Here is a 14418-nt window from a genome sequence, read left to right as displayed (position 1 = left end):
TGATCAATAAATGCTGGCCCTGCCTGTGCCACCCGCATCTCATGAAACAAAGAACAAGAGCATATTCCACACTGTCATTCCTCAGCTTCTCAGCAAGATACCAAAACCAAACTCCTGTAGAGACGTATACTGTCATCAGCTTAATTCTGGCTTCTCTTGTTCTGATCATTCTCTCAATCTAAAGAACTCGCCAAAGGTGAAGCAGCCTTCAAAACGCGAGCTCATGTCCAAAGGCAGCCTTTAATCCTCAAGGCTCACTTAGTGCAATATGCCAGCTTGGATCATGACCAATAATTCTTCCAATAGAGTTAAAAAGGCAGGATGGGTGCTGAAGCAACCCTGACTCCACCCCAATTTCCTGTCCCAAAGACAGAGTCTTATTGAATCAAAGAATTTCAGCACAGAGTCAAGTCTGTTGTCCCTGTGCTGGTTTCTCTACTGGAATTATTTGCACTGTCCCACTTCATTTCATATTTTTCCCTTCCAAATGCAGCACTCTATAAAACAATGTCAGTGAATATCACTCCACTGATAAAGTATCCCCTTCAAATATATCTGCTCAGGGCAAGGTTTCTTCAAGCTTCATTCTTCCAGCAATAGCTTGGTTTTGAAAATCCCTACTGGCTAACTTCACCTTAGTCTTCAGAACAGACCCGAAACGCTAACTCGGATTTTTTCTTCACAAATGCTGAGCTTTTCCAGTAACATCTGTTTTTGGTCCTGTTTTACAGCATCCGCAGTTCTTTTGGTCTTTATCCACCTCAGTCTTCCCTAATCCACTGGAAGAAAGCTACCTTTTTGACCCTTTCCTAACAATCAGAACTTCTCATCTCAGCTATCATTCTAGTGAATTCTAAATAGAGCTCCTTCATATCTTCATTGTTCTTCGATAATTGAGCAGCTGCAAAGCATTAAGGTGTAAATTCTTTTATTCTAAGTATAAAACTCAGTATCCTACTGTAATCCTGCTGGGGTTTGACTCTGAATGACGTCCTGCAGAACTGTGCGCGAGTGGTCAGTCTTCACGTGCACTCTGACACAATGAGCACTGGCAAGCTACTGAACTTCACATCGGTCCAGATTTTGTCGTTGCCTAGTACCCACTAAAATGTTCTTCCAAAACTAGGTAGGGGTAAAAGAGGAATTTCAACTGATTTTTGGGAGTTGTCAAACCAATGCTGGAGCTCTGAGAGCTAACCTCGCTGAGAACAGCTAATTCAGCAGGCCAGCAGGTCAAACCCACGGCCTTCTCTACGCGTACACCTCATTCTATAATTAGAAGTCTGTGGTTTGTTTTCGGATGTCTTTAGACTTCTGGGCTGCCACAACTTAAGGCGAGTGCATTGCAAACAATTGTTACAAATGGCTTTAGAAGAGTTTAATTTATTTGCCTTGAGGATGGCCTTGATGATTGCCTCAGATTGTGGCACATGCACAGTGAAGATACATTACAGAACTCACGTTACCTGGCTTTGTGATGTATTGGTGACTCCCCACACGGTTGTAACTACAGACAATGACCCTGGTGGTTGACTTGTGTTTTGCTGCCAAGGAACAGGGTCATAGGTGAACGACCCATCGCTGCACGAGAATGTGAGAGAGAAACAGAAGCAATTACTACATGTTATAATTGACCACTCAACCCTCAACCATTTTCCACCATTGTACCAAAGGATCTGAGATACAGACTTGCTTAAAGATAGCCCTTGAAGTGAATGGGTAGGCTAAAGAGTTTGAGCAAGCTGTTCTGAGCTTGTCACGTTGGAACTGCGCGAGGTGAATCGGAGATTTTTTACTGAAGACTATTTCCGCACATTGGCAGATCCTTGTAAGCATCAAGTTAAAAATAAATAGTAGGAAGTGGCTGGCTTCGTCAAAAACTTTTAACACTTTGAAGTTTGCTGGACTTGTCCATGAAGCAAGGCATGTAGATAAGCAAATTACTCAGGGAAATCTTCACACTGTCTTGCAAAGAGAAAGCTGGTTATTAGTAACATTACTAATGCTTGTAAAGATACATCTGTTCATAAGTAACAGTTAAATACACTAACAGTTAAATTGGATCAGAAACCGACAAAGGCTATGGAAGTAGATGATGATTCAGCCATTCTTTGTTCAGGAATTCAGAAACACCCTGATATCCCTCATTCAATTGATTCTTAGTAGATTCCAGAATTTAGATCTTCTGCAAAATCATTCTATGCATTGATTACTCTTCATGTGATAAAGAATTTCATTGTATCTGTTCTACATGTATGATTTCCTACTTTGAACCAGTTAGAGGACAATAAGAACAGGAGTATGCTATTCAGCCCATGCTGCTGTGCCAGCATTTGATGAGATAAAGGGTAGTTATCTATCTCAATGTTTGGATTCACCATTTCCAGGGATCATTTATCTTAACACACCTCCATGAGCTGAGCTCTCAGATGCCTGCTTTCCAGGCTAAAATAACCAAATTGCACCAACTGATCATGTTGACACAAGGAATTAACCCAATGGTCCTTCCCTCTATAGCCTCTGGTGTTTGTATGTCTTCCCTATGCGTCAGTGAACTGTACTCAAGTGAAGGTCTGCATACTGTCTACTGCACTGACTGAGTTAGTAGTTCAACCACCTTTTTCCACATGAAACCAGCCAAGGCTGGTGACCAATGGGCAGACTATTGTTTAGTCGGCAGGATGTTGTGTGTGGCTTGACCCTCTTCTCTGCCACAAGTGTCAACAAAACACCTCTAGTTCTGATCCAGCCCTTGCTCAAAGTAAACTCCCTGGCTCAGTGCTAGTAACAAGCCATGGCATCACAAGTTTACAACAAACATCCCGGGCACGAAGGGCCTCTCATATGAAGAGCGGTTGAGAATTCTGGGTCTGTATTTGGTGGAATTTAGAACGACTGGGGGAGGGGGATTGAGAGGCGGTGTTGGTAGTGGTGGGGGAGGTGCTGTGGGGGACTGACTGAAACTTGCAGAATACTGATAGGCCTCAACAAAGAGGATGTGGAAAAAATGTTTCTAATGGTAAGAGAAACTAAGTGCGGAGGGCACCACCTCATAGAAGGGACAACACTTTCAACTGAGATCAGGAGGAATGTCTTCAGGCAAAGGGTGGTGACCCTGCAAGATTCGGTGCTGCAGAAGGCCAAGTCACTGAGTGTTTTTAAGGCAGAGGTAGATGGGCTCTTGATTGATAACAAGAACATGGATTATGGGGAGAAGGCAGGAGAATGGGGTTGAGAACTACATCAGCACGAGTAAATGGTAGAGCAGACCCGATGGGCCAAATGGCCTAATTCTGTTCCAATGTCTTACAGTCATCAGGAGTGGTGGCCAGCTGCACCCTACAAAAGGGACAATGAAGTCGAACCAGTGGACAAGAAGGTAACATATTTCGGGGAGGTGTTAATTATATTGGTGCAGCCCTGGGCAGTGAGGAGAGGATAACTCACTGAATTGTGATTTGCCACCTCAGAAGGTGTCAAGGTTAAAAGCAGACATCTACACTCCTGTGAATTTGGCAGTAATTGACTCACTCTGTTCTAACACACGAGGTGTGTCCTCCTCACAGCATGGGGAGTTTTATTTTTAAGTGTTTGACAATGGGTTCTTAACTGTTAAGAGGTACAAACGTAGAGAGACCAGAACAAAAGCGCAGTTGAAATGGTCTGTTATTTCATGCATGCAACAGCAAAATAAAAAGACAATTCTGAAAGACTTAAATGAACCCACAGACGTGTCATCCTGAATAGTAATAATAGGATGCACGTTTCATAAGGAGCTCCAAAGCCCAGGAGGTTGGAGACAACCTTCCATTCAATAAGCTTTGCCAGTTTCACAAATAAAAGATTAATAGATTCATCCACCTAACTAACAGCAGCAATTCTATTTTCCAAAATAATGTTGCTTTAAAGCTTAACATCTCAGAAAAGCTATCCTGAACAATATCTCTGTTAATGGGTATTATTTCTTATACATTTGGTCTATGGTTGAAATAGGCAGAAATAGGTGAACCACTGCAGAATGCTGAGTTGAAGCAAACTAACATAACTGCCTTATTTTCTGTACACAGCACTAAACTCCCTTGCCACAACCTGCACTGCCTCCAAAAAAATCGCAGGCCGCAATTTTCACGACTGCGCAGAATCTGGACACACGCACAAAGTGTTGGTGCCAAACCTCCTTCTCACCTGTGCCCAAGTCACGCCAACTTCACAATCACTGGTGAGATCACATCTGATCACTGCAATCAGAAGGTCACTGACCGCCTCAGATCAGCAGATCACAAACATTCTCAGATCGCAGTGGATCACCAACATTCTCAGATCACAGCGGATCACCAGATCACTAATAGTTTCCGAGATTGACAGATTACTAACAATCTTAGACAGCGGATCATCGGAGATAGATCACCAACAGTCCCAGTGATCAGCAGATCACTCTGGTCTCCAGATATCAGATCACTCATCGTCCAGGCAATCTTTGCACAGACTTAAGTATTAACTTTCAAAACTCTGGTCACAAATCTTTGCTGTGGAAAGTGTTTGAGAAGCAGCTCACTGCTGTCTCTCCTTGGTTGGTAGATTTGTACTTGTTCTTTGAACCATCTGGGCAATGGCACCCAGCTTCAACAGCAGCCCAGACCTCTGCTGCATTTCCGGTTAGTTTGTCACAGTCTGCAAAAGCTAAGAGAGTTGCATAGAACATAATAACTCTTGACCTACAAACTGAACACTGGCCCATCATTCCCTGATCCGCTTTCCCCTTCTGTGGAAAGTTGGTATTTTCACAGACCTGAAATGACTACATTAGCAGCTGCTTTTGAGTGGGAGTGGTCCTTGCTCTCAATTCTCGGAATGTACACTGATTAATCGCTTTAAAGATCTGTAACTCTCTGCAGGATTAACAGTGAGATTATTGCATAATTGAGTAAGGACAGAGTGAGAACTGGATCTGCCTTGCTGTTTTCTGTGAGGGGCACTGAAGACCAACCAGAGTGCTGTGAACAGGGGCTGATTCTCACAGGAATGCACACACACACACACACACACACACACACACACACACGAATCACCACAATCATTTTTGCATTCGGTAAAATAGGGGTCAGATTAATGGTGACTGACCTGTGGGGCCCAGGAGGGAGTGTTGGTTTCATGGTGCTCATAGGGTTCATTGGCGGCTGCATGGGCAGTTTGCCAGGGGTGTCGTTCTGACGACTCTTCTGGTGGCGAAGTAACAGGAGCCGCCCTAAATCCTCGCACCACGATGACAGGAGAGCTGTGCAGAGGAAAGACAAACCATTATAAGACCCCCGTCTTTTATCAAAAATTGTCAGCAACAAGTTAAAAACAAATACACGTTAAAGTACGTAATGGCGTGAAGATCAGCTAGGATCAATCCCACACTGAACGATGTGAACACATAGGCAAAGACACACAGAGGAACAGAAGCAGGCCACTCAGTCCCTCTCAAGCTGTTTGGCATTTAATGAGATCATGGCTGATGGGTGGCCTGACTCCTTTGGCCCATAACCCTTAATACCTTTACTTAACAACAAATGATCTACCTCAGGGTGTGCATGCGTGCACACATACAGATGAACATACGGGTGTGCGCACGCATGCACTCAGACAAACATACAGGCGAACGTGCGCGCACACACATACACAGAGGGACATGTGTGCGTACACACACAGGGATGTACACGTGCCTACACACACACACACACACACACACACACACACACACACACACACAGGAATGTGCATGTGCGCACAAAAGAACATTCACATGCGTGGACACACACACACGCGAACTTCATCCACACATACAGGGGCTTGCATGTAAACGCGCGCACACACATACACACACACACACACACACACACACACAGAGGGAAGTGTGCGCTGCATACACACAAGGAGGTGCACATGCACACATAGGGAGGCACACCCAAAGACACAGAGGTACGTGCACTCACACACACACGCGCGCGCGGAGGTGTGGCACACAGGGAGGGGTGCATGCGCAATCTCAGAGAACGAGGTACGTGCATGGACAAATGGACAAATGGACACACGCTGCCATACATACAAACACGGGTGGGCGGGCATCTGCGGCGCGCACACACACACACACAAATACTGAAAGAGACCCTCATTTTAAACCGAAGCATTAATGAAACAGACAAAATGGAGGCCTCTTTATTGGGTGTATTGACTTCTGCAGTGCACAGTATCCATTATTTAACTTGAACGAAACATTTAACTTTCCTCGTCAATCTGCACTTTACATTCATGAGTTGTTACTGTTGTGTTTGTAGTGTGACTGTGACCATTCACATTCATCTGGGGCTGATTCCCAATAATCCTGCTAAGCTTACTGAAAATTTCTGACATAACATTGAAGGGTTTGTTTATAGCTTGTGTGGTTTTGCTCTGTCCTACCCTGGGTTTTACATATTCTCGCACATTCAACACAAGTGGCTGATAAGATTAACAGACAGTGTCTAACTAAAATTCTCATGTCTTTACAGCAGGTTCAGATGGAGAATCATCCTTTTATAACAACAAGAGCCCCCTCCTCGGGTATATTTGGTGCATAGGTAGTTACAGGAATGATCCCACATCCTTCCTACAACTATACTTGGGATATTAGTCATAAAGAAGTAGGAACTAACAATCATGAGAATGTATTTCCAGGGTTAGCCATTTTACTGCTGCATTGCCGTCACGTGCCAATTAACAGTGTATCAGTCTACAGTTGATCAGCCACATGCAAAAAAATGCATGAAATACATTCGATGGAGCTCCAGCATTTACAGTCCAAAGTCTGATTATTTTGAAACGATTGGAATCAGAAGACACAGGGTATACAGGGACACAACAGAGTGCACAGTAAAGCGGTTAGTGCTTATTTTGGTTAAAAAGAGTTTGTGTTGTCTGCACTTCATCACGTCTCTGGGGAACATCTCCCAGGAACAGTGGGCGCCCAAAGTGCGCACCTTGGGAGTGTCGATTCTGCAGGCACTGTGGGTGACCTCACAAATACCTGTGCCAGTGCGACAAGGCGCTTCAGCTGCTACTCCCGCTCACAGGATGTGTGGTGGAATCAGCCTCTTAAAGCCCACCGCCCCAAGTTATACCACCACATTGTACAACAAAATCCTGCTGACCCCTGAACTTCTGGGTGTCTGTGAAGATGTGCCAAAGATTTCACTAAGGCATTACGATGACTGAGAGGTTGTAATTAGTAGGAAAGATTGAACAGGCTGGGGATATTTTCTGTACAAGAGAAAACTGAGGAAGCGACCCCCATAAAAGGTCTTTTAAGCTATGAAACCATTCAGCTGGGCAGACTTAGGGAAAATGTCTGTGTTTATTTATATGGAGAGGTTAAAACTAAATCTGAGACAGTCATTAATAAGTTCAACAAGCAATTCAACAGAGCCTTTCCTCACTGAGAGATTGGCTGTGGTAGCAAACTTCTATATTCCAAACAGAAGCTAAAGTCCACACCATCGATATGTTTAAGGGATATTACATAAACACATGGCGGAGAAAGGAACAATGAGTTCAGATGAAGGATGGCAGGAAAGCTCACAGGAGGCACCTTAAAATTATGTCCCCTCATAATAAGTATGGAGGGGATGTCAGAGGCGGGTTCTTTGCGCGGGGAGTTGTGAGAGCATGGAATGCGTTGCCAGCAGCAGTTGTGGAAGCAAGGTCATTGGGGTCATTTAAGAGACTGCTGGACATGTATATGGTCACAGAAATTTGAGGGTGCATACATGAGGATCAATGGTCGGCACAACATTGTGGGCTGAAGGGCTTGTTCTATGCTGTACTGTTCTATGTTCTATGTTCTATGTATATACATGGGCAAGGAATCAGCTGGCTAAATAGAATGTATGCAGCACAGAAACAGGCTATGTAATTCCTGCATTCATCTCAGAATCCTCTGTAGTAGCAAGGTGCTGAATAGCTTCTAAAATCCTGTGCAGGAGTTCTAATGCATTGCCATCAAGGGGCCAAGTGGCAGAAAATGGAGCAGGGGTGAGGGTTTTGCGAAGGATGATGCAGCAAGGTGATGTTTTTTATCAGGTTTCCTATTTCAGAAGTTGCCTTTATTAGTTCTTCTGTATCAAAACCGTAACAGCCTAAAATTGGACCTGCTTTTGCAACATTATTCCAAAATGCAAAGACGAAGCTCTTGATTGTAACAATATTTGATACTTAACTCTGCGAAGCTACATTGAGTACTCTCAGCATCTCTGACGGAATGTCAAAGCCTGCTGAGACACTGGATATCCACAAGATGGCAGTCCTGGCCAGCCTTTTAACCCAACACCGGGGAGGAATTTACAAATAAACATTTGATCACATCAGATGGATCACTATGAAGATGTCGACTACAAGCAGTGCTTGTCTTTTTTTACCCATCTGATACTATCGCTGCACTGCAGATGCTCATTGCTGCCTCCTGTATCGAGGGCAGAACTGGGAGTGCTATTGAGATGGAACAAAATGCACATCGAGACAACAGGCAGCCATGTCAAAACATGACACACTGCAGCCTCAACAGCTGACAGGGCCCCCAGACTGCTCTGTACAATGTAAACCGGCCATTTTGAGAGAGAAATGAACACGAGCAGAGAGCTGTTGAGAACAGACTCACAACGCAACGCAGGCTGCTTTGAGTAGCTCGATTTTGAATGACAATTAAAATGGGACTTGGAGCTCAGTGACAAGGATAATGCTGGACCTGACAAAACACCACTCCCCCCACCCCAATTTCTCGGTTTAAAAAAAACACCTTTTTTTTCCAGGTTCCTTCTAAAACACTGTAAATATTGAGAGAGATGTGAACTGGCTACTGTTGAGCATGAAATCAGAATCTTAAACGCCAACAATATAACATCCCCAATAGGAGAATTTAACTCCCTTGTAGCCCCCACCACAACTTGCCCTCTCCACAGAGCATGGATTCTGTAAAACCAGCTCAGATACATGCAGTGCTCTCAAGCTGAAATGGCAATAAATTATTCATTTTCTCTGGTAATTTTCTCTCTGTCTCTAGGCTGCCAGCAGCAAACTGGATTAACGTTCATTGACAAACATAATGTCTGCAGACTGACACCCGCCCCTAACAGGCGAGCTGCGAAAACAAAATGGCTTACTTGCTTCAAGATTTACTGTGTCACACTAACACAGACTTCTTTTTATTATAAATACAACTTCCGAAGGATAACTATTATGCATTTCTCTTGCAATAAATGCTCAATCTTCTGGTGAGGTTTTGAAACTCTGCAAATTATAATAATTTCAACTAACTTGTTATGACACACCTGAGGCAAGTGGGACTTGAACCCAGACCTTCTGGATCAGAGGTAAGGGCATTATCACTGTGCCACTCTGGGAATGACAACTAAGCTACCAGGCCCTCCTTTCCTTTGTACTTCTCGCTTTTTTATCCTCACACCCACTCTGGCAAGTGCAGGTCCCACCTCCAGGCCTTGACCTTGTGATTATCTTTTGGATGTTTGTCTGCAACGTGTCAGATAATCTCACAGACACGAAACACAGAATCTGCCGAGATTTCATCCAAATAACATTATTGTCTGTCTCTGTGCCACGCCACCAACTCCATCTCTCTTCTTGGCAACTATCTAAGGTGTCTAAGACTCCTTGCAACCTTGGAGCCTTTTTAAACCCCGAGATGAGTTTCCAACTGTGCGTCACGTCATTATTTACAGTGTCCATCTCCACCTGCAATAACTACAGCATCCATCTCCAGTCTGTCTCAGCTATCGGCTACAGTCTGCCACTCGTTCATGCCTTGTGCATCCCAAAGACGTTGCATTGTCACCAGACCAATTCCTGTGATGGCATATCGAGAGACACTGCATGGGTTAGGACTGTACTCACCGAAGTTTAGAAAAATAAGGAGTATCTCGCAGAAACCTATAAAATTTTAACAGGACTAGACTCAGCACAATGTACCAGATGACTCAGGAATCCAAAACAGTGTGAAGAAATGGGGTGGGCCATTTGGGACTGAGATGAGGAGGGATTTCCTTACCTAGCAAATGATGAACCTGTGGGATTCACTGACGCAGAAAACAGTTGAGCCCAAAATGTTTAATGTGTTCAAGAGGTAGTTAGGTACAGTTCTTAGGGTTTAAGAGATCAAAGGTTATGGACAGAAAGTCCAATCAGATTACTGAGTTGGATGATAAGTCATAATCATAATGAATTGGTGCAGCAGGCCCAAAGGGCTGAATGGCCCACTCTTGCTCCTGTTTTCTATGTTTATTTGTTAACAATGTTCTTCTTGTCCTAACTGGTAGCTTAAGAGAGAGTTGGTGGGGAAGGTTCACATTAACCATTTTCCAGTCTTCCATGACCCTCTAGTGATTCCTGAAAGATCAGCACCAATGCCTCCACAATTCAGTGTTCCTAACATCCTCTTCAGGATACAGGAGGAGGGGATTCAACCCATCATGACCGTGCCTGCTCCATCGAGAGGGAATTCTGTCAGTTCCATCTCCTCACTTTGTCCCCCGCAGCCCAGGCGCTTCCACCAGTGTAGACAGACACTTCCCAGTCACTACTACTCCTCTGTACCTTCCCACCACTCTTCCCTTTAAAACTTTAAATCTCTGCGACCACAGTCCATGTACTATCAGGTTGCTACAGATACAATTAACCTTTTCAATATTCCTTTTTAGGCAGTGCACCTTGCTTTCACAACTTTCTGTCTCCATCCAATCAGTGTTAATCTCAATGCAAAATCAGAATATGAAATGATCATAAATACTTTAAAATAATTCATGCTTGGAAGGAGGCAGAGCTAGCAAAGATGCCATCCATTGATCACTAAATCCCTACAGTGTAGATACAGGACACTCGGCCCATCCAGTCCACTCCGGAACTCCAAAGAGCGTCCCACCAGACCCTCCCCTCTACCCTATTCCCATAGCCCTGCATTTACCACGACTAATCCATCTGGCCTGCACATCCCTGGATACTATGGGGTAATGTAGCATGGCCAATCCATCTGACCTGCATATCTTTGGACTGTGGGAGGAAACCGGAGCACCCAGAGGAAATCCACTCAGACATGTGGAGAATGTGCAAACACTACGCAGACAGTCACCCAAGGGTGGAATCGAATCTGGGTTCCTGGTGCTGTGAAGCAGCAGTGCAAACCACTGAGCCACCGTGCCACCACTAAGCTCTAGCTCCCCTTGAGAAGGTGATGGTAGTGAGCTTCTGTTTTGAACCATTGAAGCCCATATGGTGTAGGTGGCCCCCCCCCCCCAGAGTTGTGAGGGAGGGAATTCCAGGATTTGGAGCCAGGGCCAATGAAGGAAAAATCCGACAGGTGACCAGATCTGGATGGTGAATGTCAACGAAGTAAAGAGGGTAGCTCAAAGCTGCATTCCCTGGTATGAAGCCAGCTCTGATCATGTCCCACTGCTATTCTGGTGGGGTTTCTATCTCATGGCTGGGGTGACAGACAGGGTCCAAAATTAGCCTCAGCTGGGCATAGGGGAAAGTACATGTTTAAAACAAGTCTGGCAAAAAGTGAAGCACAGCAGCCAACAGAAGCTGTGCCAAATGTGTCAAAACAAAAATACTAACTGAATAAATACCTCCAAATGAGCATGGAGATGGACATGACAAAAGTTGGAACGTACCACAGTCTAGACTTTCCATATATTTTTGAGAAAAGGGAACAGATGGAGACCGGGGTGGGGGGGGTTTGATTCTGGAAATTTCCCGGACTACAGCTCTCACTGGATGCTGCTGCTGTTGAAGTACAGAAGCACATTCCAGACATCGCTACTAAATATTTACTCTCAAGTAGAGCAGACGCAGCATTATTGCTCTGGGACAAGCCAGCATGTGGGAGCACTTCGGAACATCTTTCGAGATACATCACTGTCTGTGCTACATCTGACAACAAACTGCAGGGGCAAAACTTCGACATACTGTGCTGCTTTCTGGATCATTCCCAGAACATGTCTGAATGAAGAGGAAATCATTTTTTTCTTGATAAATTACCAGGCAGTTCCAAGCACTCCATTGCTTGTGATGCTTCAGGCCCTTTATAGTGCTTTAGTAGAAATAAATTAAACTTTATATTGAATGCAGGCACTAATCGTGAAAAGGCAATGGGGTAGGACACACCAAGGATACCAGTATAAATTCCAACTGAAAATTTGCCTGTAGGCTATGTAAGCCGAGGTAGTTAGTTACCCTGGACTATTGAGCCAACTTTGCAGAGTCACTTTCCACGCTGTACATCTCTATGACTCCATACAATTACAACATTTAAAAGGCAACTGGATGGGTACATGAACAGGAAGGGTTTAGAGGGACATGGGCCAACTGCTAACAAATGAGACTAGATTTATTTAAGACATCTGGTCGGCATGGACAAGTTGGACCTAAAGGTCTGTTTCCATGCTGTACATTCTATGACTCTATGACACTTGGCCATTACGTGTCTGTACTGTTTAGTCATGATAGCATCTAATTTTCCATCGTAAAAATCTTGATCAATTCTGCAACTCTATCTTCTTAAGTGCTCATGTGCTACACACTTACACCTACCTTTAATGGACATTCTATCTCCTAATTCCTGACTAATCATTGAACAGGATCCTCAAAAACCCCCAAATCGCTGTGCTGTTCACCCTCCCAAATCCTGTAAAACAAAGCGCAATTTGGTTAGCACTGCTGCCTCACGGTGCCAGGGACCCGGATTCAAGTACAACCTCTGTGTGGAGTTTGCACGTTCTCCCCGTGTCTGTGCGGGTTTCCTCTGGGTGCTCCGGTTCCGTCCCACAGTCCAAAAATGAGCAGGGGAGGTGGCTTGGCCGTGCTAAATTGCCTTTACTGCCCAGGGATGTTTAGGGTAGGTGGGTCGGACATGGGGAAATTAGGTGAATGGGATGATCTTCAGAGGGGCTGTGTGGACTTGTTGGGCCGAATGGCCTATTTCCACACTGAAGAGATTCTATGATTCTATGAATTAAACAAAGATGGCAAATAGCACTAACAGAGAGAAAGAAATGTATTTTTAAGAGTGCCTTTTATCACATCAAGGCATCCCTACTTAAGCTAAGTGAAGACTGTTTCTTCAAGTATGGTTACTGTTGTAATGAATAGAACCTGGCAACCAATTTGCGGGTAGCAAGCTCCTAGCGATGATGATACAATTGATAAGGACTAGGATATGTTTTAGTGCTAGTAATACCTAGTAAATAATCCCAAAGACACCGGGAATAACTTAAAATGCAAAAGCAAAGAACTACAGGTGCTGGAAACTCTGCAATTTTGCAAATCCACCCCTAAAGGGCAGATGAGTTTAATGCTGAACCGAGAAGACAGAATCTCTGGCAGTGAGGCACTCCCTCAGTACTGAATGCTAGTCATAAATTTCTTTTCCACTCTAATCTCTGTATTGGGACTTGAATTCACACTCATCTGTTTTCTGAAGATTGTCTATGCTTTTACATATCAGTGACACATTAAAGGTTGAAAATAAGACAAAGCAGCCGAGAAACAATTTGTGCCAATCAAACGCATCTACTGTTTCCAATGAAACCACAACAGCAATAAGACATACCTTGGAAATCTCAGCTCATTGACTGGCTATTACTCTGTTAGTCAATCTGCATCATTATTTTTCTAGTATAGACACTGTGCTAAGTCAATTGCCCTGTACCAAAGACACCATTTTAAAAAAAAATTACGGAGGCCTCATGCACGGAGTTGTGATCTTAGCCACGGTTCTGGAAGACAGGATCAGAGACCAGGAGCGTCTCTTGCACAGAGACACGAGCATTGAAGGGGATTGTACAGCAGTGAGAAATGAAGGCTCCAAAACCTGTTCTAAACGCCAGTCGTGTCCAGACAAAGAATATCTCAACCGATTTACAGAAACCACAGCAGGTACAAGTCACACTTGGGTAGTAGCACTATGATCAGTCTCAGCTTTGCACACTCACACAGTGACACTCCTCTTGGGTATTGCATATCTCACATACTTTATGGAATGATGTACATCTCCAGTGGCAAGGTGCTTTCACGCCATGTGTTGCTGAGGTTACAATGACAGCAAACAGTGCCAAACAATGAGATAGGCTGCCAAATGAAGCTGTGAAAGGTGCTATGTAAATGCATTTTTTCTCTCTCTCTCTGTCTGTTCACTGGTTACTATTGCCAATGGTTTCTCAATCGTCACCCTTCGGAAAACATTTCCCCCTACAATGGTGGGTCTGGAAGAACAAAAACTCTCCTGGTTCTTCAAGAAGTACGTGCTCAATGAAGTGATCCCGGATGGTGAGGTTGGAAAACCAGGCAGTTTAAAAAGAAAAGTGTTCTCGGATGTGGGCACACTTGGCAAGG

At 44.2% G+C, this 14418-nt stretch overlaps 1 protein-coding gene across 28 annotated transcripts in view; it reads right to left on the bottom strand.

The window, feature by feature from the left end:
- zmiz1a (zinc finger, MIZ-type containing 1a) overlaps positions 1-14418 on the bottom strand; it is a 467693-nt gene that overhangs the window by 39444 nt on the left and 413831 nt on the right. For 27 of the 28 annotated variants that reach the window (XM_059640362.1, XM_059640366.1, XM_059640364.1 and 24 more), the window contains 2 exons: positions 5122-5275; positions 1467-1581 (listed from right to left, as the gene is read on the bottom strand). In XM_059640362.1, the coding sequence (XP_059496345.1) occupies positions 1467-1581; positions 5122-5275 (269 nt within the window). Of the gene's footprint in view, positions 1-1466; positions 1582-5121; positions 5278-14418 lie in introns of all 28 variants that reach the window. The other variant, XM_059640384.1, reaches the window with a different exon arrangement.

Source organism: Stegostoma tigrinum, chromosome 37 (genome assembly GCF_030684315.1).
Source record: "Stegostoma tigrinum isolate sSteTig4 chromosome 37, sSteTig4.hap1, whole genome shotgun sequence".
Lineage (NCBI taxonomy): Eukaryota > Metazoa > Chordata > Chondrichthyes > Orectolobiformes > Stegostomatidae > Stegostoma > Stegostoma tigrinum.
The sequence above is the reverse complement of the archived record's forward strand: the minus strand, read 5'-3'. Positions and strand labels throughout refer to the sequence as shown.